Source organism: Rana temporaria (genome assembly GCF_905171775.1).
Source record: "Rana temporaria chromosome 3 unlocalized genomic scaffold, aRanTem1.1 chr3b, whole genome shotgun sequence".
NCBI classification, from domain to species: Eukaryota; Metazoa; Chordata; class Amphibia; order Anura; family Ranidae; genus Rana; species Rana temporaria.
Window position 1 is genome coordinate 283,392 of NW_024404424.1, and position 26,890 is coordinate 310,281.

The 26,890-nt window shown below is 59.4% G+C and overlaps 1 protein-coding gene across 1 annotated transcript in view; it reads left to right on the forward strand.

The window, feature by feature from the left end:
- Window positions 1-26,890, forward strand: part of ELP5 (elongator acetyltransferase complex subunit 5) — a 31,619-nt gene that overhangs the window by 2,404 nt on the left and 2,325 nt on the right. The window contains exons 2-5 of the mRNA XM_040334219.1: window positions 15,399-15,459; window positions 18,537-18,617; window positions 24,358-24,581; window positions 24,829-24,998. Of these exons, the coding sequence (XP_040190153.1) occupies window positions 15,399-15,459; window positions 18,537-18,617; window positions 24,358-24,581; window positions 24,829-24,998 (536 nt within the window). The remainder of the gene's footprint in view (window positions 1-15,398; window positions 15,460-18,536; window positions 18,618-24,357; window positions 24,582-24,828; window positions 24,999-26,890) is intronic.

Consider the following 26,890-nt stretch of genomic DNA (forward strand, 5'->3'; position numbering starts at 1 on the left):
TACACACCCCGATCCCTACACACCCCGATCCCTACACCCCGATCCCCACACACCCCGATCCCTACTCCCCGATCCCCACACACCCCGATCCCCACACACCCCGATCCCTACACACCCCGATCCCTACACACCCCGATCCCTACTCCCCGATCCCCACACACCCCGATCCCTACACACCCCGATCCCTACACACCCCGATCCCTACACACCCCGATCCCTACACCCCGATCCCTACACCCCGATCCCCACACACCCCGATCCCTACACACCCCGATCCCTACACACCCCGATCCCTACTCCCCGATCCCTACACACCCCGATCCCTACACACCCCGATCCCTACACCCCGATCCCTACACACCCCGATCCCTACTCACCCCGATCCCTACACACCCCGATCCCTACACCCCGATCCCTACACACCCCGATCCCTACACCCCGATCCCTACACCCCGATCCCTACACCCCGATCCCTACACACCCCGATCCCTACACACCCCGATCCCTACACACCCCGATCCCTACACCCCGATCCCTACACACCCCGATCCCCACACACCCCGATCCCCACACACCCCGATCCCTACACACCCCGATCCCCACACCCCGATCCCTACTCCCCGATCCCTACACACCCCGATCCCTACACACCCCGATCCCTACACACCCCGATCCCTACACCCCGATCCCTACACACCCCGATCCCCACACCCCGATCCCCACACACCCGATCCCTACACACCCCGATCCCTACACACCCCGATCCCTACACACCCCGATCCCTACACCCCCCGATCCCTACACACCCCGATCCCTACACACCCCGATCCCTACACACCCCGATCCCTACACACCCCGATCCCTACACACCCCGATCCCTACACACCCCGATCCCTACACACCCCGATCCCTACACACCCCGATCCCTACACACCGATCCCTACTCCCCGATCCCTACACCCCGATCCCTACACACCCCGATCCCTACACCCCGATCCCCACACACCCCGATCCCCACACACCCCGATCCCCACACACCCCGATCCCTACACACCCCGATCCCTACACCCCGATCCCTACACACCCCGATCCCTACACCCCGATCCCTACACCCCGATCCCTACACACCCCGATCCCTACACACCCCGATCCCTACACACCCCGATCCCTACCCCCCGATCCCTACTCCCCGATCCCTACACACCGATCCCTACACCCCGATCCCTACACACCCCGATCCCTACACACCCCGATCCCTACACACCGATCCCTACTCCCCGATCCCTACACCCCGATCCCTACACACCCCGATCCCTACACACCGATCCCTACACACCCCGATCCCTACACCCCGATCCCCACACACCCCGATCCCTACACACCCCGATCCCCACACACCCCGATCCCTACACTCCGATCCCTACACACCCCGATCCCCACACCCCGATCCCTACACACCCCGATCCCCACACACCCCGATCCCTACACCCCGATCCCTACACCCCGATCCCTACACACCCCGATCCCCACACCCCGATCCCCACACACCCCGATCCCCACACACCCCGATCCCTACACACCCCGATCCCTACACACCCCGATCCCTACACACCGATCCCTACTCCCCGATCCCTACACCCCGATCCCTACACACCCCGATCCCTACACCCCGATCCCTACACCCCGATCCCTACACACCCCGATCCCTACACCCCGATCCCTACACCCCGATCCCTACACACCCCGATCCCCACACCCCGATCCCCACACCCCCCGATCCCCACACACCCCGATCCCTACACACCCCGATCCCTACACACACCGATCCCTACTCCCCGATCCCTACACCCCGATCCCTACACACCCCGATCCCTACACCCCGATCCCCACACACCCCGATCCCCACACACCCCGATCCCTACACCCCGATCCCCACACCCCGATCCCTACACCCCGATCCCTACACACCCCGATCCCTACACACCCCGATCCCCACACTCCCCGATCCCTACACACCTCGATCCCCACACCTCGATCCCTACACCCCGATCCCTACACACCCCGATCCCCACACCCCGATCCCTACACACCCCGATCCCTACACCCCGATCCCTACACACCCCGATCCCTACACCCCGATCCCTACACACCCCGATCCCTACACACCCCGATCCCTACACCCCCCGATCCCTACACCCCCCGATCCCTACACACCCCGATCCCCACACACCCCGATCCCTACACACCCCGATCCCCACACACCCCGATCCCCACACCCCGATCCCTACACACCCCGATCCCTACACCCCCCGATCCCTACACCCCCCGATCCCTACACACCCCGATCCCCACACACCCCGATCCCTACACACCCCGATCCCCACACACCCCGATCCCCACACCCCGATCCCTACACACCCCGATCCCTACACACCCCGATCCCTACACCCCGATCCCTACACACTCCGATCCCTACACACCCCGATCCCCACACCCCGATCCCTACACCCCGATCCCTACACACCCCGATCCCCACACACCCCGATCCCTACACCCCGATCCCTACACCCCGATCCCTACACCCCGATCCCCACACACCCCGATCCCCACACACCCCGATCCCTACACACCCCGATCCCTACTCCCCGATCCACCCCGATCCCTACACACCCCGATCCCTACACACCCCGATCCCTACACACCCCGATCCCCACACCCCGATCCCTACACACCCCGATCCCTACACCCCGATCCCTACACACCCCGATCCCTACACACCCCGATCCCCACACACCCCGATCCCTACACACCCCGATCCCTACACACCCCGATCCCCACACCCCGATCCCCACTCCCCGATCCCTACACACCCCGATCCCTACACACCCCGATCCCTACACCCCGATCCCTACACCCCGATCCCCACACCCCGATCCCCACACCCCGATCCCTACACACCCCGATCCCTACACCCCGATCCCTACACCCCGATCCCTACACACCCCGATCCCTACACACCCCGATCCCCACACACCCCGATCCCTACACCCCGATCCCTACACACCCCGATCCCTACACCCCGATCCCCACACACCGATCCCTACACCCCGATCCCTACACACCCCGATCCCTACACACCCCGATCCCTACACACCCCGATCCCTACACACCCCGATCCCCACACCCCGATCCCCACACCCCGATCCCTACACACCCCGATCCCCACACCCCGATCCACCCCGATCCCCACACCCCGATCCCTACACACCCCGATCCACACACCCCGATCCCTACACCCCGATCCCTACACACCCCGATCCCTACACACCCCGATCCCTACACCCCGATCCCTACACCCCGATCCCTCCACACCCGATCCCTCCACACCCCGATCCCCACACACCGATCCCTACACCCCGATCCCTACACACCCCGATCCCTACACACCCCGATCCCTACACACCCCGATCCCTACACACCCCGATCCCTACACACCCCGATCCCTACACACCCCGATCCCTACTCCCCGATCCCTACACACCCCGATCCCTACACACCCCGATCCCTACACTCCGATCCCTACACCCCGATCCCCACACCCCGATCCCTACACACCCCGATCCCTACACACCCCGATCCCCACACACCCCGATCCCCACACCCCGATCCCTACACACCCCGATCCCTACACACCCCGATCCCTACACACCCCGATCCCCACACACCCCGATCCCCACACACCCCGATCCCTACACCCCGATCCCTACACTCCGATCCCTACTCCCCGATCCCTACACACCCCGATCCCTACACACCCCGATCCCCACACACCCCGATCCCTACACCCTGATCCCCACACACCCCGATCCCTACACCCCGATCCCTACACTCCGATCCCTACTCCCCGATCCCTACACACCCCGATCCCTACACCCCGATCCCCACACACCCCGATCCCTACACCCCGATCCCTACACACCCCGATCCCTACACCCCGATCCCTACACCCCGATCCCCACACACCCCGATCCCTACTCCCCGATCCCTACACACCCCGATCCCTACACCCCGATCCCTACACACCCCGATCCCTACACACCCCGATCCCTACACCCCGATCCCTACACCCCGATCCCTACACACCCCGATCCCTACACCCCGATCCCTACACCCCGATCCCTACACACCCCGATCCCTACACACCCCGATCCCTACACACCCCGATCCCCACACACCCCGATCCCTACACACCCCGATCCACCACACACCCCGATCCCCACACACCCCGATCCCCACACACCCCGATCCCTACTCCCCGATCCCTACACCCCGATCCCTACACACCCCGATCCCTACTCCCCGATCCCCACACACCCCGATCCCTACACCCCGATCCCTACACCCCGATCCCTACACACCCCGATCCCCACACACCCCGATCCCTACACCCCGATCCCTACACCCCGATCCCTACACCCCGATCCCTACACCCCGATCCCTACACACCCCGATCCCACACACCCCGATCCCTACACCCCGATCCCCACACACCCCGATCCCTACACACCGATCCCCACACACCCCGATCCCTACACACCGATCCCCACACCCCCATCCCTACACACCCCGATCCCTACACCCCGATCCCTACACACCCCGATCCCTACTCCCCGATCCCTACACACCCCGATCCCCACACCCCGATCCCCACTCCCCGATCCCTACACACCCCGATCCCTACTCCCCGATCCCTACACACCCCGATCCCCACACCCCGATCCCCACACCCCGATCCCCACACTCCCCGATCCCCACACCCCCCGATCCCCACACTCCCCGATCCCTACACTCCCCGATCCCTACACTTCCCGATCCCTACACTCCCCGATCCCTACACTCCCCGATCCCTACACACCCCGATCCCCACACCCCGATCCCTACACCCCGATCCCTACACTCCCCGATCCCTACACACCCCGATCCCTACACACCCCGATCCCTACACTCCCCGATCCCTACACTCCCCGATCCCTACACTCCCCGATCCCTACACTCCTCGATCCCTACACACCCCGATCCCTACACCCCCCGATCCCCACACCCCGATCCCCGATCCCTACACCTAGATCCCTACACCTAGATCCCTACACCCCGATCCCTACTCCCCGATCCCTACACACCCCGATCCCTACTCCCCGATCCCTACTCCTCGATCCCTACACACCTCGTCCTTACACACCACGAACCCTACTCCCCGATCCCTACTCCCCGATCCCTACACCACGATCCCATCGCACTCCCGATCCCTACACACCCCGATCCCTACTCCCCGATCCCTACACCCCGATCCCATCGCACTCCTGATCCCTACACCCCGATCCCACCACCCCGATCCCTACACCCCGTTCCCTCCTGATCCCATCGCACTCCTGATCCCATCGCACTCCTGATCCCATCGCACCCCTGATCCCATCGCACTCCTGATCCCATCGCACTCCTGATCCCATCGCACTCCTGATCCCATCGCACTCCGGATCCCATCGCACTCCGGATCCCATCGCACCCCAGATCCCATCGCACTCCCGATCCCATCGCACTCCCGATCCCATCGCACTCCTGATCCCTGCGTCCTGATCCCATCGCACTCCCGATCCCATCGCACTCCTGATCCCATCGCACTCCTGATCCCTGCGTCCTGATCCCATCGCACTCCTGATCCCTGCGTCCTGATCCCATCGCACTCCTGATCCCTGCGTCCTGATCCCATCGCACTCCTGATCCCATCGCACTCCTGATCCCATCGCACTCCGGATCCCATCGCACTCCCGATCCCATCGCACTCCCGATCCCTGCGTTCTGATCCCATCGCACTCCTGATCCCATCGCACTCCTGATCCCATCGCACTCCGGATCCCATCGCACTCCTGATCCCATCGCACTCCTGATCCCATCGCACCCCTGATCCCATCGCACCCCTGATCCCATCGCACTCCTGATCCCATCGCACTCCTGATCCCTGCGTCCTGATCCCATCGCACTCCTGATCCCGGCGTCCTGATCACATCGCACTCCTGATCCCATCGCACTCCCGATCCCATCGCACTCCCGATCCCTGCGTTCTGATCCCATCGCACTCCTGATCCCATCGCACTCCTGATCCCATCGCACTCCTGATCCCATCGCACTCCGGATCCCATCGCACTCCTGATCCCTGCGTCCGGATCCCATCGCACTCCTGATCCCGGCGTCCTGATCCCATCGCACTCCTGATCCCTGCGTCCTGATCCCATCGCACTCCTGATCCCATCGCACTCCTGATCCCATCGCACTCCCGATCCCATCGCACTCCCGATCCCTGCGTTCTGATCCCATCGCACTCCTGATCCCATCGCACTCCTGATCCCATCGCACTCCTGATCCCATCGCACTCCGGATCCCATCGCACTCCCGATCCCATCGTTCTGATCCCATCGCACTCCTGATCCCATCGCACTCCTGATCCCATCGCACTCCTGATCCCATCGCACTCCTGATCCCTGCGTCCGGATCCCATCGCACTCCTGATCCCGGCGTCCTGATCCCATCGCACTCCTGATCCCTGCGTCCTGATCCCATCGCACTCCTGATCCCATAGCACTCCGGATCCCATCGCACTCCTGATCCCATAGCACTCCTGATCCCATCGCACTCCGGATCCCATCGCACTCCTGATCCCATCGCACTCCCGATCCCATCGCACTGATCCCTGCGTCCTGATCCCATCGCACTCCTGATCCCATCGCACTCCTGATCCCTGCGTCCTGATCCCATCGCACTCCTGATCCCTGCGTCCTGATCCCATCGCACTCCTGATCCCATCGCACTCCTGATCCCTGCGTCCTGATCCCATCGCACTCCTGATCCCTGCGTCCTGATCCCATCGCACTCCTGATCCCATCGCACTCCTGATCCCATCGCACTCCGGATCCCATCGCACTCCCGATCCCTGCGTTCTGATCCCATCGCACTCCTGATCCCATCGCACTCCGGATCCCATCGCACTCCTGATCCCTGCGTCCGGATCCCATCGCACTCCTGATCCCGGCGTCCTGATCACATCGCACTCCTGATCCCATCGCACTCCCGATCCCATCGCACTCCCGATCCCTGCGTTCTGATCCCATCGCACTCCTGATCCCATCGCACTCCTGATCCCATCGCACTCCTGATCCCATCGCACTCCTGATCCCATCGCACTCCGGATCCCATCGCACTCCTGATCCCTGCGTCCGGATCCCATCGCACTCCTGATCCCGGCGTCCTGATCCCATCGCACTCCTGATCCCTGCGTCCTGATCCCATCGCACTCCTGATCCCATCGCACTCCTGATCCCATCGCACTCCGGATCCCATCGCACTCCCGATCCCATCGCACTCCCGATCCCTGCGTTCTGATCCCATCGCACTCCTGATCCCATCGCACTCCTGATCCCATCGCACTCCTGATCCCATCGCACTCCGGATCCCATCGCACTCCGGATCCCATCGCACTCCTGATCCCATCGCACTCCTGATCCCTGCGTTCTGATCCGATCGCACTCCTGATCCGATCGCACTCCCGATCCCATCGCACTCCCGATCCCATCGCACTCCCGATCCCATCGCACTCCTGATCCCATCGCACTCCGGATCCCATCGCACTCCGGATCCCATCGCACTCCTGATCCCTGCGTTCTGATCCCATCGCACTCCTGATCCCATCGCACTCCTGATCCCATCGCACTCCGGATCCCATCGCACTCCTGATCCCATCGCACTCCTGATCCCTGCGTTCTGATCCCATCGCACTCCGGATCCCATCGCACTCCTGATCCCATCGCACTCCTGATCCCATCACACTCCTGATCCCTGCGTCCTGATCCCATCGCACTCCTGATCCCATCGCACTCCTGATCCCTGCGTCCTGATCCCATCGCACTCCTGATCCCATCGCACTCCTGATCCCTGCGTTCTGATCCCATCGCACTCCTGATCCCATCGCACTCCTGATCCCTGCGTCCTGATCCCATCGCACTCCTGATCCCTGCGTCCTGATCCCATCGCACTCCTGATCCCATCGCACTCCTGATCCCATCGCACTCCTGATCCCTGCGTTCTGATCCCATCGCACTCCTGATCCCATCGCACTCCTGATCCCTGCGTCCTGATCCCATCGCACTCCTGATCCCTGCGTTCTGATCCCATCGCACTCCTGATCCCATCGCGCTCCTGATCCCATCGCACCCCCGATCCCATCGCACCCCCGATCCCATCGCACCCCCGATCCCATCGCACTCCCGATCCCTACGTCCTGATCCCATCGCACTCCTGATCCCTGCGTCCTGATCCCATCGCACTCCTGATCCCATCGCACTCCGGATCCTATCCCACTCCTGATCCCTGCGTTCTGATCCCATCGCACTCCTGATCCCATCGCACTCCTGATCCCATCGCACTCCTGATCCCTGCGTCCTGATCCCATCGCACTCCTGATCCCATCGCACTCCGGATCCTATCCCACTCCTGATCCCTGCGTTCTGATCCCATCGCACTCCTGATCCCATCGCACTCCTGATCCCTGCGTCCTGATCCCATCGCACTCCTGATCCCATCGCACTCCTGATCCCATCGCACTCCTGATCCCATCGCACTCCTGATCCCTGCGTCCTGATCCCATCGCACTCCTGATCCCATCGCACTCCTGATCCCATCGCACTCCTGATCCCTGCGTCCTGATCCCATCGCACTCCTGATCCCATCGCACTCCTGATCCCATCGCACTCCTGATCCCACTCCCGATCCCGATCCCTGCGTTCGGATCCCATCGCACTCCTTATCCCATCGCACTCCTGATCCCATCGCACTCCTGATCCCATCGCACTCCTGATCCCTGCGTTCTGATCCCATCGCACTCCTGATCCCATCGCACTCCGGATCCCATCGCACTCCTGATCCCATCGCACTCCTGATCCCTGCGTTCTGATCCCATCGCACTCCCGATCCCATCGCACTCCCGATCCCATCGCACTCCCGATCCCTCCGTCCTGATCCCATCGCACTCCTGATCCCTGCGTCCTGATCCCATCGCACTCCTGATCCCATCGCACTCCGGATCCCATCCCACTCCTGATCCCTGCGTTCTGATCCCATCGCACTCCTGATCCCATCGCACTCCTGATCCCATCGCACTCCTGATCCCATCGCACTCCCGATCCCATCCCACTCCCGATCCCATCGCACTCCTGATCCTTGCGTCCTGATCCCATCGCACTCCTGATCCCATCGCACTCCTGATCCCATCGCACTCCTGATCCCACTCCCGATCCCATCGCACTCCCGATCCCTGCGTTCTGATCCCATCGCACTCCGGATCCCATCGCACTCCGGATCCCATCGCACTCCGGATCCCATCGCACTCCTGATCCCATCGCACTCCTGATCCCATCGCACTCCTGATCCCTGCGTTCTGATCCCATCGCACTCCGGATCCCATCGCACTCCTGATCCCATCGCACTCCTGATCCCTGCGTTCTGATCCCATCGCACTCCCGATCCCATCGCACTCCCGATCCCATCGCACTCCCGATCCCTGCGTCCTGATCCCATCGCACTCCTGATCCCTGCGTCCTGATCCCATCGCACTCCTGATCCCATCGCACTCCTGATCCCTGCGTCCTGATCCCATCGCACTCCTGATCCCTGCGTTCTGATCCCATCGCACTCCTGATCCCATCGCGCTCCTGATCCCATCGCACCCCCGATCCCATCGCACCCCCGATCCCATCGCACCCCCGATCCCATCGCACCCCCGATCCCATCGCACTCCCGATCCCTACGTCCTGATCCCATCGCACTCCTGATCCCTGCGTCCTGATCCCATCGCACTCCTGATCCCATCGCACTCCGGATCCTATCCCACTCCTGATCCCTGCGTTCTGATCCCATCGCACTCCTGATCCCATCGCACTCCTGATCCCATCGCACTCCTGATCCCTGCGTCCTGATCCCATCGCACTCCTGATCCCATCGCACTCCGGATCCTATCCCACTCCTGATCCCTGCGTTCTGATCCCATCGCACTCCTGATCCCATCGCACTCCTGATCCCTGCGTCCTGATCCCATCGCACTCCTGATCCCATCGCACTCCTGATCCCATCGCACTCCTGATCCCATCGCACTCCGGATCCCATCGCACTCCTGATCCCATCGCACTCCTGATCCCTGCGTCCTGATCCCATCGCACTCCTGATCCCATCGCACTCCTGATCCCATCGCACTCCTGATCCCACTCCCGATCCCGATCCCTGCGTTCGGATCCCATCGCACTCCTTATCCCATCGCACTCCTGATCCCATCGCACTCCTGATCCCATCGCACTCCTGATCCCTGCGTTCTGATCCCATCGCACTCCTGATCCCATCGCACTCCGGATCCCATCGCACTCCTGATCCCATCGCACTCCTGATCCCTGCGTTCTGATCCCATCGCACTCCCGATCCCATCGCACTCCCGATCCCATCGCACTCCCGATCCCTGCGTCCTGATCCCATCGCACTCCTGATCCCTGCGTCCTGATCCCATCGCACTCCTGATCCCATCGCACTCCGGATCCTATCCCACTCCTGATCCCTGCGTTCTGATCCCATCGCACTCCTGATCCCATCGCACTCCTGATCCCATCGCACTCCTGATCCCATCGCACTCCCGATCCCATCCCACTCCCGATCCCATCGCACTCCCGATCCCATCCCACTCCCGATCCCATCGCACTCCTGATCCTTGCGTCCTGATCCCATCGCACTCCTGATCCCATCGCACTCCTGATCCCATCGCACTCCTGATCCCACTCCCGATCCCATCGCACTCCCGATCCCTGCGTTCTGATCCCATCGCACTCCGGATCCCATCGCACTCCGGATCCCATCGCACTCCGGATCCCATCGCACTCCTGATCCCATCGCACTCCTGATCCCATCGCACTCCTGATCCCTGCGTTCTGATCCCATCGCACTCCGGATCCCATCGCACTCCTGATCCCATCGCACTCCTGATCCCTGCGTTCTGATCCCATCGCACTCCCGATCCCATCGCACTCCCGATCCCATCGCACTCCCGATCCCTGCGTCCTGATCCCATCGCACTCCTGATCCCTGCGTCCTGATCCCATCGCACTCCTGATCCCATCGCACTCCTGATCCCTGCGTTCTGATCCCATCGCACTCCTGATCCCATCGCACTCCGGATCCCATCGCACTCCTGATCCCATCGCACTCCTGATCCCATCGCACTCCTGATCCCATCGCACTCCTGATCCCATCCCACTCCCGATCCCATCCCACTCCTGATCCCATCGCACTCCTGATCCCATCGCACTCCTGATCCTTGCGTCCTGATCCCATCGCACTCCTGATCCCATCGCACTCCTGATCCCATCGCACTCCTGATCCCATCGCACTCCTGATCCCTGCGTCCTGATCCCATCGCACTCCTGATCCCATCGCACTCCTGATCCCATCGCACTCCTGATCCCTACACCCTGATCCCATCGCACTCCCGATCCCATCGCACTCCCGATCCCTGCGTTCTGATCCCATCGCACTCCTGATCCCATCGCACTCCCGATCCCATCGCACTCCCGATCCTATCCCACTCCTGATCCCTGCCTTCTGATCCCATCGCACTCCTGATCCCATCGCACTCCTGATCCCATCGCACTCCTGATCCCATCGCACTCCTGATGCCATCGCACTCCCGATCCCTGCGTTCTGATCCCATCGCACTCCTGATCCCATCGCACTCCTGATCCCTGCGTTCTGATCCCATCGCACTCCTGATCCCATCGCACTCCTGATCCCATCGCACTCCGGATCCCATCGCACTCCTGATCCTTGCGTCCTGATCCCATCGCACTCCTGATCCCATCGCACTCCTGATCCCGGCGTTCTGATCCCATCGCACTCCCGATCCCATCGCACTCCCGATCCCATCGCACTCCTGAACCTTGCGTCCTGATCCCATCGCACTCTTGATCCCATCGCGCTCCTGATCCCTGCGTCCTGATCCCATCGCACTCCTGATCCCATCGCACTCCTGATCCCTGCGTCCTGATCCCATCGCACTCCTGATCCCTGCGTCCTGATCCCTGCGTCCTGATCCCTGCATCCTGATCCCTGCGTCCTGATCCCATCGCACTCCTGATCCCTGCGTCCTGATCCCATCGCACTCCTGATCCCTGCGTCCTGATCCCATCGCACTCCTGATCCCATCTCACTCCTGATCCCTGCGTTCTGATCCCATCGCACTCCTGATCCCATCGCACTCCTGATCCCATCGCACTCCCGATCCCATCGCACTCCTGATCCCTGCGTCCTGATCCCATCACACTCCTGATCCCTGCGTCCTGATCCCATCGCACTCCGGATCCCATCGCACTCCTGATCCCATCGCACTCCTGATCCCATCGCACTCCTGATCCCATCGCACTCCGGATCCCTGCGTCCCGATCCCATCGCACTCCTGATCCCTGCGTTCTGATCCCATCGCACTCCTGATCCCATCGCACTCCGGATCCCATCGCACTCCGGATCCCATCGCACTCCCGATCCCATCGCACTCCTGATCCCTGCGTCCTGATCCCATCGCACTCCCGATCCCATCGCACTCCGGATCCCTGCGTCCCGATCCCATCGCACTCCTGATCCCTGCGTTCTGATCCCATCGCACTCCTGATCCCATCGCACTCCTGATCCCATCGCACTCCTGATCCCTGCGTTCTGATCCCATCGCACTCCTGATCCCATCGCACTCCTGATCCCAGCGTTCTGATCCCATCGCACTCCGGATCACATCGCACTCCTGATCCCATCGCACTCCTGATCCCATCGCACTCCTGATCCCTGCGTTCTGATCCCATCGCACTCCTGATCCCATCGCACTCCTGATCCTTGCGTCCTGATCCCATCGCACTCCTGATCCCTGCGTCCTGATCCCATCGCACTCCTGATCCCATCGCACTCCGGATCACATCGCACTCCTGATCCCATCGCACTCCGGATCACATCGCACTCCTGATCCCATCGCACTCCTGATCCCATCGCACTCCTGATCCCTGCGTTCTGATCCCATCGCACTCCTGATCCCATCGCACTCCTGATCCTTGCGTCCTGATCCCATCGCACTCCTGATCCCTGCGTCCTGATCCCATCGCACTCCTGATCCCATCGCACTCCTGATCCCATCGCACTCCCGATCCCATCGCACTCCCGATCCCTGCGTTCTGATCCCATCCCACTCCTGATCCCATCGCACTCCGGATCCCATCGCATTCCTGATCCCATCGCACTCCTGATCCCATCGCATTCCTGATCCCATCGCACTCCTGATCCCATCGCACTCCTGATCCCATCGCACTCCGGATCCCTGCGTCCCGATCCCATCGCACTCCTGATCCCTGCGTTCTGATCCCATCGCACTCCGGATCCCATCGCACTCCGGATCCCATCGCACTCCGGATCCCATCGCACTCCCGATCCCATCGCACTCCCGATCCCATCGCACTCCTGATCCCTGCGTCCTGATCCCATCGCACTCCCGATCCCATCGCACTCCCGATCCCATCGCACTCCGGATCCCTGCGTCCCGATCCCATCGCACTCCTGATCCCTGCGTTCTGATCCCATCGCACTCCTGATCCCATCGCACTCCTGATCCCATCGCACTCCTGATCCCTGCGTTCTGATCCCATCGCACTCCTGATCCCATCGCACTCCTGATCCCTGCGTTCTGATCCCATCGCACTCCGGATCACATCGCACTCCTGATCCCATCGCACTCCTGATCCCTGCGTTCTGATCCCATCGCACTCCTGATCCCATCGCACTCCGGATCCCATCGCACTCCTGATCCCATCGCACTCCTGATCCTTGCGTCCTGATCCCATCGCACTCCTGATCCCATCGCACTCCTGATCCCGGCGTTCTGATCCCATCGCACTCCCGATCCCATCGCACTCCTGATCCTTGCGTCCTGATCCCATCGCACTCTTGATCCCATCGCGCTCCTGATTCCTGCGTCCTGATCCCATCGCACTCCTGATCCCATCGCACTCCTGATCCCATCGCACTCCTGATCCCATCGCACTCCTGATCCCTGCGTCCTGATCCCATCGCACTCCTGATCCCATCGCACTCCTGATCCCATCTCACTCCTGATCCCTGCGTTCTGATCCCATCGCACTCCTGATCCCATCGCACTCCTGATCCCATCGCACTCCTGATCCCATCGCACTCCCGATCCCATCGCACTCCTGATCCCTGCGTCCTGATCCCATCGCACTCCTGATCCCTGCGTCCTGATCCCATCGCACTCCGGATCCCATCGCACTCCTGATCCCATCGCACTCCGGATCCCTGCGTCCCGATCCCATCGCACTCCTGATCCCTGCGTCCTGATCCCATCGCACTCCTGATCCCATCGCACTCCGGATCCCATCGCACTCCTGATCCCATCGCACTCCGGATCCCTGCGTCCCGATCCCATCGCACTCCTGATCCCATCGCACTCCTGATCCCTGCGTTCTGATCCCATCGCACTCCTGATCCCATCGCACTCCGGATCCCTGCGTCCCGATCCCATCGCACTCCTGATCCCTGCGTTCTAATCCCATCGCACTCCGGATCCCATCGCACTCCGGATCCCATCGCACTCCGGATCCCATCGCACTCCCGATCCCATCGCACTCCTGATCCCTGCGTCCTGATCCCATCGCACTCCCGATCCCATCACACTCCTGATCCCATCGCACTCCGGATCCCTGCGTCCCGATCCCATCGCACTCCTGATCCCATCGCACTCCCGATCCCATCGCACTCCTGATCCCTGCGTCCTGATCCCATCGCACTCCTGATCCCTGCGTCCTGATCCCATCGCACTCCTGATCCCTGCGTCCTGATCCCATCGCACTCCTGATCCCTGCGTCCTGATCCCATCGCACTCCTGATCCCTGCGTCCTGATCCCATCGCACTCCTGATCCCTGCGTTCTGATCCCATCGCACTCCTGATCCCATCGCACTCCTGATCCCTGCGTTCTGATCCCATCGCACTCCTGATCCCATCGCACTCCGGATCCCATCGCACTCCGGATCCCATCGCACTCCGGATCCCATCGCACTCCCGATCCCATCGCACCAGACTGAACTGTCCAATCTGTATATATATACATATGATGTAGCGATGATTGTACAATCAGATTGTAAGGTTTATAATGACATTTCTCATCTCATCCAATCAGAGCAGAGTGTTAAAAGATGTAATAAAGATGCCGAGGATACCACACTTCCCCTCCCCCACTAAACTCCACCCACCTCTATCTCTCCACAGACTCCGCCTTCTTCAGTGGCCGAAAACTTCTCCTCAGCCTGATTGTCTCCTCAGTACAGAGGTCCGTGTACCAGACCGACCAATCAGGAAGGATGGGGGATGGGTGGGGTGTTGAAGAGGAGGATGAGGGATGGGTGGGGTGTTGTAGAGGAGGATGAGGGATGGGTGGGGTGTTGTAGTGGAGGATGACAGATTATAGGGGTGTTGTAGAGGAGGATGTGGGATGGGTGGGGTGTTGTAGAGGAGGATGACAGATTATTGGGGTGTTGTAGAGGAGGATGACAGATTATTGGGGTGTTGTAGAGGAGGATGCGGGATGGGTGGGGTGTTGTAGTGGAGGATGAGGGATGGGTGGGGTGTTGTAGAGGAGGATGCGGGATGGGTGGGGTGTTGTAGAGGAGGGTGAAGGATGGGTGGGGTGTTGTAGAGGAGGATGTGGGATGGGTGGGGTGTTGTAGAGGAGGATGAGGGATGGGTGGGGTGTTGTAGAGGAGGATGAGGGATGGGTGGGGTGTTGTAGAGGAGGATGAGGGATGGGTGGGGTGTTGTAGAGGAGGATGAGGGATGGGTGGGGTGTTGTAGAGGAGGATGAGGGATGGGTGGGGTGTTGTAGAGGAGGATGTGGGATGGGTGGGGTGTTGTAGTGGAGGGTGAGAGATGGGTGGGGTGTTGTAGAGGAGGATGAGGGATGGGTGGGGTGTTGTAGAGGAGGATGACAGATTATTGGGGTGTTGTAGAGGAGGGTGAGGGATGGGTGGGGTGTTGTAGAGGAGGGTGAGGGATGGGTGGGGTGTTGTAGAGGAGGATGAGGGATGGGTGGGGTGTTGTAGAGGAGGATGAGGGATGGGTGGGGTGTTGTAGAGGAGGATGAGAGATGGGTGGGGTGTTGTAGAGGAGGATGAGGGATGGGTGGGGTGTTGTAGAGAAGGATGAGGGATGGGTGGGGTGTTGTAGAGGAGGATGACAGATTATCGGGGTGTTGTAGAGGAGGATGAGGGATGGGTGGGGTGTTGTAGAGGAGGATGAGGGATGGGTGGGGTGTTGTAGAGGAGGGTGAAGGATGAGTGGGGTGTTGTAGAGGAGGATGAGGGATGGGTGGGGTGTTGTAGAGGAGGATGACAGATTATCGGGGTCTTGTAGGGGAGGATGAGGGATGGGTGGGGTGTTGTAGAGGAGGATGAGGGATGGGTGGGGTGTTGTAGTGGAGGATGACAGATTATCGGGGTGTTGTAGGGGAGGATGAGGGATGGGTGGGGTGTTGTAGTGGAGGATGACAGATTATCGGGGTGTTGTAGAGGAGGATGAGGGATGGGTGGGGTGTTGTAGTGGAGGATGACAGATTATCGGGGTGTTGTAGTGGGGGATGGCTGGGGTGTTGTAGAGGAGGATGACAGATTATCGGGGTGTTGTAGAGAATGACAGATTATCGGGGTGTTGTAGAGGAGGATGGGGGATGGGTTGGGTGTTGTAGGGGAGGATGAGGGATGGGTGAGGTGTTGTAGTGGAGGGTGAGGGATGGGTGGGGTGTTGTAGAGGAGGATGAGGGATGGGTGGGGTGTTGTAGAGGAGGATGAGGGATGGGTGGGGTGTTGTAGAGGAGGATGAGGGATGGGTGGGGTGTTGTAGAGGAGGATGAGGGATGGGTGCGGTGTTGTAGAGGAGGATGAGGGATGGATGGGGTGTTGTAGTGGAGGATGACAGATTATCGGGGTGTTGTAGTGGAGGATGAGGGATGGATGTGGTGTTGTAGTGGAGGATGACAGATTATCGGGGTGTTGTAGTGGAGGATGGGGGTGGGTGGGGTGTTGTAGAGGAGGATGACAGATTATCGGGGTGTTGTAGGGGAGGATGAGGGATGGGTGGGGGGTTGTAGTGGAGGATGACAGATTATCGGGGTGTTGTAGTGGAGGATGACAGATTATTGGGGTGTTGTAGTGGAGGATGACAGATTATCGGGGTGTTGTAGTGGAGGATGGGGGATGGGTGGGGTGTTGTAGAAGAGGATGACAGATTATTGGGGTGTTGTAGAGGAGGATGAGGGATGAGTGGGGTGTTGTAGAGGAGGATGAGGGATGGGTGGGGTGTTGTAGAGGAGGATGAGGGATGGGTGGGGTGTTGTAGTGGAGGATGACAGATTATCGGGGTGTTGTAGTGGAGGATGACAGATTATCGGGGTGTTGTAGTGGAGGATGACAGAGTATTGGGGTGTTGTAGAGGAGGATGAGAGATGGGTGTGGTGTTGTAGTGGAGGATGACAGATTATCGGGGTGTTGTAGAGGAGGATGACAGATTATCGGGGTGTTGTAGGGGAGGATGAGGGATGGGTGGGGTGTTGTAGAGGAGGATGAGGGATGGGTGCGGTGTTGTAGAGGAGGATGAGGGATGGGTGGGGGGTTGTAGTGGAGGATGACAGATTATCGGGGTGTTGTAGTGGAGGATGACAGATTATTGGGGTGTTGTAGTGGAGGATGACAGATTATCGGGGTGTTGTAGTGGAGGATGGGGGATGGGTGGGGTGTTGTAGAAGAGGATGACAGATTATTGGGGTGTTGTAGTGGAGGATGAGGGATGGATGGGGTGTTGTAGTGGAGGATGAGGGATGGATGGGGTGTTGTAGTGGAGGATGAGGGATGGGGTGTTGTAGAGGAGGATGACAGAGTATTGGGGTGTTGTAGAGGAGGATGACAGATTATCGGTGTGTTGTAGAGGAGGATGACAGATTATCGGGGTGTTGTAGGGGAGGATGAGGGATGGGTGGGGTGTTGTAGTGGAGGATGACAGAGTATTGGGGTGTTGTAGAGGGGGATGACAGATTATCGGGGTGTTGTAGAGGAGGATGAGGGATGGATGGGGTGTTGTAGTGGAGGATGAGCGATGGGTGGGGTGTTGTAGTGGAGGATGAGGGATGGGTGGGGTGTTGCACTGGAGGATGACAGAATATTGGGGTGTTGTAGAGGGGGATGACAGATTATCGGGGTGTTGTAGAGGAGGATGAGGGATGGATGGGGTGTTGTAGTGGAGGATGAGGGATGGGTGGGGTGTTGCACTGGAGGATGACAGAGTATTGGGGTGTTGTAGAGGAGGATGACAGATTATCGGGGTGGATGAGTGATCAGTCATTGTGGGTCTCTCTTCCAGAGGAGAAAACGTTCATATCTTCAGCTTTGAGTTTCCTGCAGAGGAATTTCTGGTGGGAGTTCCGGAGGGCGTTGTATCCAGGTGAGTGGAGAATATGAAGGATGTAGTGTAGATCCCGGAGAGTTGGGGAACGTCCTGGGAATCCTTGGGGGAGATATGATGGATATTCAGACGTTGTGTAGATCCCGTAGAGTAGGGGAACATCTTGGGAATCCTTGGGGGAGATATGATGGATAGTCAGACGTTGTGTAGATCCCGTAGAGTAGAGGAACGTCCTGGGAATCCTTGGGGGAGATATGATGGATATTCAGACGTTGTGTAGATCCCGGAGAGTTGGGGAATGTCCTGGGAATCCTTGGGGGAGATATGATGGATAGTCAGACCTTGTGTAGATCCCGGAGAGTTGGGGAACGTCCTGGGAATCCTTGGGGGAGATATGATGGATATTCAGACGTTGTGTAGATCCCGGAGAGTCGGGGAACGTCCTGGGAATCCTTGGGGGAGATATGATGGATATTCGGACGTTGTGTAGATTCCACAGAGTAGGGGAACGTCCTGGGAATCCTTGGGGGAGATATGGTGGATATTCAGACGTTGTGTAGATCCCGTAAAGTCTGGGAACGTCCTGGGAATCCTTGAGGGAGATATGATGGATAGTCAGACGTTGTGTAGATCCCACAGAGTAGGGGAACGTCCTGGGAATCCTTGGGGGAGATATGATGGATAGTCAGACGTTGTGTAGATCCCGGAGAGTAGGGGAACATCCTGGGAATCCTTGGGGGAGATATGATGGATATTCAGACGTTGTGTAGATCCCGGAGAGTTGGGGAACGTCCTGGGAATCCTTGGGGGAGATATGATGGATATTCAGACGTTGTGTAGATCCCGTAGAGTAGGGGAACATCTTGGGAATCCTTGGGGGAGATATGATGGATAGTCAGACGTTGTGTAGATCCCGTAGAGTAGAGGAACGTCCTGGGAATCCTTGGGGGAGATATGATGGATATTCAGACGTGTAGATCCCGGAGAGTTGGGGAATGTCCTGGGAATCCTTGGGGGAGATATGATGGATAGTCAGACCTTGTGTAGATCCCGGAGAGTAGGGGAATGTCCTGGGAATCCTTGGGGGAGATATGATGGATATTCAGGCCTTGTGTAGATCCCGTAGAGTAGGGGAATGTCCTGGGAATCCTTGGGGGAGATATGATGGATATTCAGACGTTGTGTAGATCCCGTAGAGTAGGGGAACATCTTGGGAATCCTTGGGGGAGATATGATGGATAGTCAGACGTTGTGTAGATCCCGTAGAGTAGAGGAACGTCCTGGGAATCCTTGGGGGAGATATGATGGATATTCAGACGTTGTGTAGATCCCGGAGAGTAGGGGAACATCTTGGGAATCCTTGGGGGAGATATGATGGATTGTCAGACGTTGTGTAGATCCCGGAGAGTAGGGGAACATCTTGGGAATCCTTGGGGGAGATATGATGGATATTCAGACCTTGTATAGATCCCGGAGACTTGGGGAGCGTCCTGGGAATCCTTTGGGAAGATATGATGGATATTCAGACGTTGTGTAGATCCCGGAGAGTTGGGGAATGTCCTGGGAATCCTTGGGGGAGATATGATGGATAGTCAGACCTTGTGTAGATCCCGGAGAGTTGGGGAACGTCCTGGGAATCCTTGGGGGAGATATGATGGATATTCAGACGTTGTGTAGATCCCGGAGAGTCGGGGAACGTCCTGGGAATCCTTGGGGGAGATATGATGGATATTCGGACGTTGTGTAGATCCCACAGAGTAGGGGAACGTCCTGGGAATCCTTGGGGGAGATATGGTGGATATTCAGACGTTGTGTAGATCCCGTAAAGTCTGGGAACGTCCTGGGAATCCTTGAGGGAGATATGATGGATAGTCAGACGTTGTGTAGATCCCACAGAGTAGGGGAACGTCCTGGGAATCCTTGGGGGAGATATGATGGATAGTCAGACGTTGTGTAGATCCCGGAGAGTAGGGGAACATCCTGGGAATCCTTTAGGGAGATATGATGGATATTCAGACGTTGTGTAGATCCCGTAGAGTTGGGGAACGTCCTGGGAATCCTTGGGGGAGATATGATGGATAGTCAGACGTGTAGATCTCACAGAGTAGGGGAACATCCTGGGAATCCTTGAGGGAGATATGATGGATAGTCAGACGTTGTGTAGATCCCAGAGAGTTGGGGAACGTCCTGGGAATCCTTGGGGGAGATATGATGGATAGTCAGACGTGTAGATCCCGTAGAGTAGGGGAACATCCTGGGAATCCTTGGGGGAGATATGATGGATAGTCAGACGTTGTGTAGATCCCGTAGAGTAGGGGAACGTCCTGGGAATCCTTGGAGGACATATGATGGATAGTCAGACGTTGTGTAGATCCTGTAGAGTAGGAGAACGTCCTGGGAATCCTCGAGGGAGATATGATGGATAGTCAGACGTTGTGTAGATCCTGTAGAGTAGGAGAACGTCCTGGGAATCCTTGGGGGAGATATGATGGATGGTCAGACGTTGTGTAGATCCCGGTGAGTAGGGGAACGTCCTGGGAATCCTTGGGGGAGATATGATGGATAGTCAGACGTGTAGATCCCGTAGAGTAGAGGAACGTCCTGGGAATCCTTGGGGGAGATATGATGGATATTCAGACGTTGTGTAGATCCCGGAGAGTCGGGGAACGTCCTGGGAATCCTTGGGGGAGATATGGTGGATATTCAGACGTTGTGTAGACCCCGTAGAGTAGGGGAAAATGCCGGGAATCCTTGGGGGAGATATGATGGATAGTCAGACGTTGTGTAGATCCCGGAGAGTAGGGGAACGTCCTGGGAATCCTTGGGGGAGATATGATGGATATTCAGACGTGTAGATCCCGTAGAATAGGGGAATGTCCTGGACCTCAGAGAAAGTCCTAGTCATTCCTACAAGATCCAGCAGGGGGCAGTGAGGAGCCCTGAAAGCGCCTGATTGCGACAGCTGAACAGTGATTGGTTTATCTGCAGGCCAGTCTGCGGACAAACTGTTGGGTTGTGGCAGGCTACCGTGGTGTGTCTGGTGTGTGGACAGTGGGAAGAGCGATCACATTGGGGTTCTAGCTTGTAGCATAGCTGGATGGAACCCTAGAAGTGACTTCTCCCAATCCCTTCCTGAGAACCAGATTGTATGTAAGATTTGTTTCTGCCTGTGTGTGGGCAGCCAGCTGGATTGGAGTGGAGTCTCCCTCTAGTGGTGGCCAGAGGTAGTGCGAGCGGTGGAATTGTGTTACGGCCAGAATAAGCTTTCTTCATACCCAAGTCACGGGACCACATCCCGGTTGGTTGGCTGCAGCAGGCGTGGATTCCCGTGACTGGTTTCCCACTGCTGCCACCAATCTTTCCAGAGACGTACCCCAGCTTGCCGGGAAGTGTTCCTTGTCCTTTGGGTAGGAGGGATGTCTTGGTCACTTCATCTGCTGGTTCTTGTATGATGAGGACGTTTCTTTTGAGGTTCAGGAAGGTGACAAATCTATGAGATCATTTTATTGGCATCTCGGTGTCACTCCCGGCCTGGAGGCTTGCTCTGTCCTTTTCATACATGTCTATGACTGATTACGGGAAATATTGCATCTTTGATTCCACACACAATTCATCTACAGTCTCCTACGTCTCCGCTATCGGCAAAACTATCGTATTTATTACCTTTATGTTACAGTCCTTGTAGTAGACTGTTAGACCTTCTACAATAGATCCTCACGTTCATTCTTGAAGCTGATTGGTGGCCTGAAGGACCAATCATAAGGGGTTGGTTTGGAAGTGACCAGCTGGCTGATCAGATTTAGTCAGAGATGGTGAAGCCTCCTGTGGTGCAGCTTCAGCCATTTTCAGAGGCCTCTGGATGTCCTTGTGACGTGTTTGGAGGTATCTCTGGGGCCCTCCCACTCCTAGATTTGGGCTCCTGCAGCAAGATATCCATAATCCAGGGGGACCAATCAGTTCCCTGCAGTGCCCAGTGCGAAGGGTTGGCTCTTGGGGTTAGAGGCATCCACATCTTCATTAAATGATGGCAATGTGAGACGTGACCAGGGAGGAGAGTAGAAGCTGGGAGAAGGTTCTGGGTTCCTGGAGATGGAGGAGGAACAATGACAGTTCAGGGCTGTAGGTAATGGAGGTCACCCAGGAAGAGTTCTGCTCCTCCGAATCTCCATAGACGGCCCTTCCGCTCCTCCTCCGATCTCCATAGACGGCCCTTCCGCTCCTCCTCCGATCTCCATAGACGGCCCTTCCGCTCCTCCTCCAATCTCCATAGACGGCCCTTCCGCTCCTCCGATCTCCAGAGACTGCCCTTTTGCTCTTCCGATCTCCAGAGAGGGCTCTTCCGATCTCCAGAGAGGGCCCTTCCGCTCCTCCGATCTCCAGAGAGGGTCTTTCCGCTGCTCCGCTCTCCAGAGACGGTCCTTCCGCTCCTCCGATCTCCAGAGAGGGTCCTTCTGCTCTCCATAGACGGCCCTTCCGCTCCTCCGCTCTCCATAGACGGCCCTTCCGCTCCTCCGATCTCCAGAGACTGCCCTTTTGCTCTTCCGATCTCCAGAGAGGGCTCTTCCGATCTCCAGAGAGGGCCCTTCCGCTCCTCCGATCTCCAGAGAGGGTCCTTCTGCTCTCCAGAGACGGCCCTTCCGCTCCTCCGCTCTCCAGAGACGGCCCTTCCGCTCCTCCGCTCTCCAGAGACGGCCCTTCCGCTCCTCCGCTCTCCAGAGACGGCCCTTCCGCTCCTCCGCTCTCCAGAGACGGCCCTTCCGCTCCTCCGCTCTCCAGAGACGGCCCTTCCGCTCCTCCGCTCTCCAGAGACGGCCCTTCCGCTCCTCCGCTCTCCAGAGACGGCCCTTCCGCTCTCCAGAGAGGGTCCTTCCGCTCCTCCGATCTCCAGAGAGGGTCCTTCCGCTCCTTCGCTCTCCAGAGAGGGTCCTTCCGCTCTCCAGAGACGGCCCTTCCGCTCCTCCGCTCTCCAGAGACGGCCCTTCCGCTCCTCCGCTCTCCAGAGACGGCCCTTCCGCTCCTCCGCTCTCCAGAGACGGCCCTTCCGCTCCTCCGCTCTCCAGAGACGGCCCTTCCGCTCCTCCGCTCTCCAGAGACGGCCCTTCCGCTCCTCCGCTCTCCAGAGACGGCCCTTCCGCTCCTCCGCTCTCCAGAGACGGCCCTTCCGCTCCTCCGCTCTCCAGAGACGGCCCTTCCGCTCCTCCGCTCTCCAGAGACGGCCCTTCCGCTCTCCAGAGACGGCCCTTCCGCTCTCCAGAGACGGCCCTTCCGCTCCTCCGCTCTCCAGAGAGGGCCCTTCGGCTCCTCCGCTCTCCAGAGAGGGCCCTTCGGCTCCTCCGCTCTCCAGAGAGGGCCCTTCGGCTCCTCCGCTCTCCAGAGACGGCCCTTCGGCTCCTCCGCTCTCCAGAGAGGGCCCTTCGGCCCTTCCGCTCTCCAGAGAGGGCCCTTCCGCTCTCCAGAGAGGGCCCTTCCGCTCCTCCGCTCTCCAGAGAGGGCCCTTCGGCTCCTCCGCTCTCCAGAGAGGGTCCTTCTGCTCCTGGGGGGGGGGGGTATCCAGTAGAAGTTGGGGGTTATAATACAGGACTGTACATGAGGGACCTCAATGGGCAGCGCTCACCCAAAATCCTGTGCAGCTGTATGGAGTATAAAGGCCACTCGCCCCCTACTGTCTCCTTCATATAATGTGTCATGGGGCTGTGGCTCTCCAGATAGAGGAGGACTACAAGTCCCAGCAGGTTAACCCAGTAATGATTCCTCTGTCTATGTTGTCCTCTTCTCTCAGGATCACCCTCCATGATGGTTTCTCGGACCCCCTGCGCTGGAGAAGCGGAACGCAGTCTCTGACGCCTCGTGACTTCAATGCCAAGACCATCAGAGAGCGGGTCAGCCAGACCCCCTCCCCCGTCACCATCGTCCTGGATTCCCTCAGCTGGATCCTGTCCCGATGTCCTCTCCCGTCCGTCTGTCACACCCTGCGAGAGTTATCCCGCCCACCCATCAACGGAGGTGAGGAAATGGCCGACTGTCCTTCCTCCTCTACTCTGCATGTCTGTGGGTGGGGCTAAGCTGTACTGTGTGTGTGTGGAAGCAGAGGTCTGACACCCCCCCCTATAGCTCATGCTTATTGGAGATCACCGGTAGTGGCGTGTTGGAGCTCTGCAGAGAGGCCGCTGCTTCCACACACAGGTGCGTCATGTGATCAGATGTACAGTTCATGCCGCTGACCCCTCTCTGCCGTTTTCCCCCCCTTTAGGGTCACATGACCTGCGAATCCTGACATTGCTGCACGAGGATGTACATGACCCGGGGGCGGTGCGATCGCTGTGTGCGCTCTGCGACTCCGTCCTCCATGTGACCGGGGGAGGGGACCAAATCGGGGTCACCGTCACCCAGCGCAAGAGATCTGGGAAGGTTGTCACCAGCGTGAGTATCCAAAATCAGGATCCCCGGGGGTCGTGGAGGGGGCAGGGTGACTCTAGGGCTGGGGGTCGTGGAGGGGGCAGGGTGACTCTAGGGCTGGGGGTCATGGAGGGGGCAGGGTGACTCTAGGGCTCGGGGGTCGTGGAGGGGGCAGGGTGACCCTAGGGCTGGGGGTCATGGTGAGGGCTGGGGGTCGTGGAGGGGGCAGGATGACCCTAGGGCTGGGGGTCATGAAGGGGGCAGGGTGACTCTAGGGCTCCGGGGTCATGGGTGGGGCAGGGTGACGCTAGGGCTGGGGGTCATGGAAGGGGCAGGGTGATCCTAGGGCTGGGGGTCGTGGAGGGGGCAGGGTGACTCTAGGGCTCGGGGTCGTGGAGGGGGCAGGGTGATCCTAGGGCTGGGGGTCATGGAGGGGGCAGGGTGACTCTAGGGCTGGGGGTCATGGTGAGGGCTGGGGGTCGTGGAGGGGGCAGGATGACCCTAGGGCTGGGGGTCATGGTGAGGGCTGGGGGTAATGGAGCGGGCAGGATGACCCTAGGGCTGGGGGTCATGAAGGGGGCAGGGTGACTCTAGGGCTCGGGGGTCATGGAGGGGGCAGGGTGACTCTAGGGCTCCGGGGTCATGGGTGGGGCAGGGTGACGCTAGGGCTGGGGGTCATGGAAGGGGCAGGGTGATCCTAGGGCTGGGGGTCGTGGAGGGGGCAGGGTGACCCTAGGGCTGAGGATCATGGAGGGGGCAGGGTGACCCTAGGGCTGGGGGTCGTGGAGGGGGCAGGGTGACCCTAGGGCTGGGGGTCATGAAGGGGGCAGGGTGACTCTAGGGCTCGGGGGTCATGGAGGGGGCAGGATGACCCTAGGGCTGGGGGTCGTGGAAGGGGCAGGGTGATCCTAGGGCTGGGGGGTCATGGAGGGGGCAGGGTGACCCTAGGGCTGGGGGTCGTGGAGGGGGCAGGGTGACTCTAGGGCTGGGGGTCATGAAGGGGGCAGGGTGACCCTAGGGCTGGGGGTCATGGAGGGGGCAGGATGACCCTAGGGCTGGGGGTCGTGGAAGGGGCAGGGTAATCCTAGGGCTGGGGGTCATGGAGGGGGCAGGGTGACTCTAGGGCTCGGGGTCGTGGAGGGGGCAGGGTGATCCTAGGGCTGGGGGTCATGGAGGGGGCAGGGTGATCCTAGGGCTGGGGGTCGTGGAGGGGGCAGGGTGATCCTAGGGCTGGGGGTCATGGAGGGGGCAGGGTGATCCTAGGGCTGGGGGTCATGGAGGGGGCAGGGTGACCCTAGGGGTCGTGGAAGGGGCAGGGTGACTCTAGGGCTGGGGGTCATGGAAGGGGCAGGGTGACTCTAGGGCTGGGGGTCATGGAAGGGGCAGGATGACCCTAGGGCTGGAGGTTGTGGAGGGGGCAGGGTGACCCTAGGGCTGGAGGTCGTGGAGGGGGCAGGGTGATCCTAGGGCTGGGGGTTGTGGAGGGGGCAGGGTGACCCTAGGGTTGGGGGTCATAGAGGGGGCAGGGTGACTCTAGGGCTGGGGGTCATGGTGGGGGTCATACTCCGGGGCTGGTCTGTCAGGAATCGGGAGATGAGACTTTCTTCCTCCGATACCCGAAATGACAACGACCGAGTCCTACCCAGAGCTTCACAATTCAAGGCCTGTCCTACAGCGCCACCTTCTGGAGACACAGATTATATATAGATCTTTTCTCTCTCTCATGGTCAGTCTTTGTCTGAAGACATTTCTTATCGATCACCTGAGTTTACTCTTTTTATATCATAATCACAACAGAAACTCCCCAAATGACCCCGATCAAAAGTTTACATACCCCGGTGATTTTGCACACAAGGTGACAGAAGGGGTTTGATTGGCTATTAAAGGTGCCCCTCCCCCCTGTGATCTGTGATGAG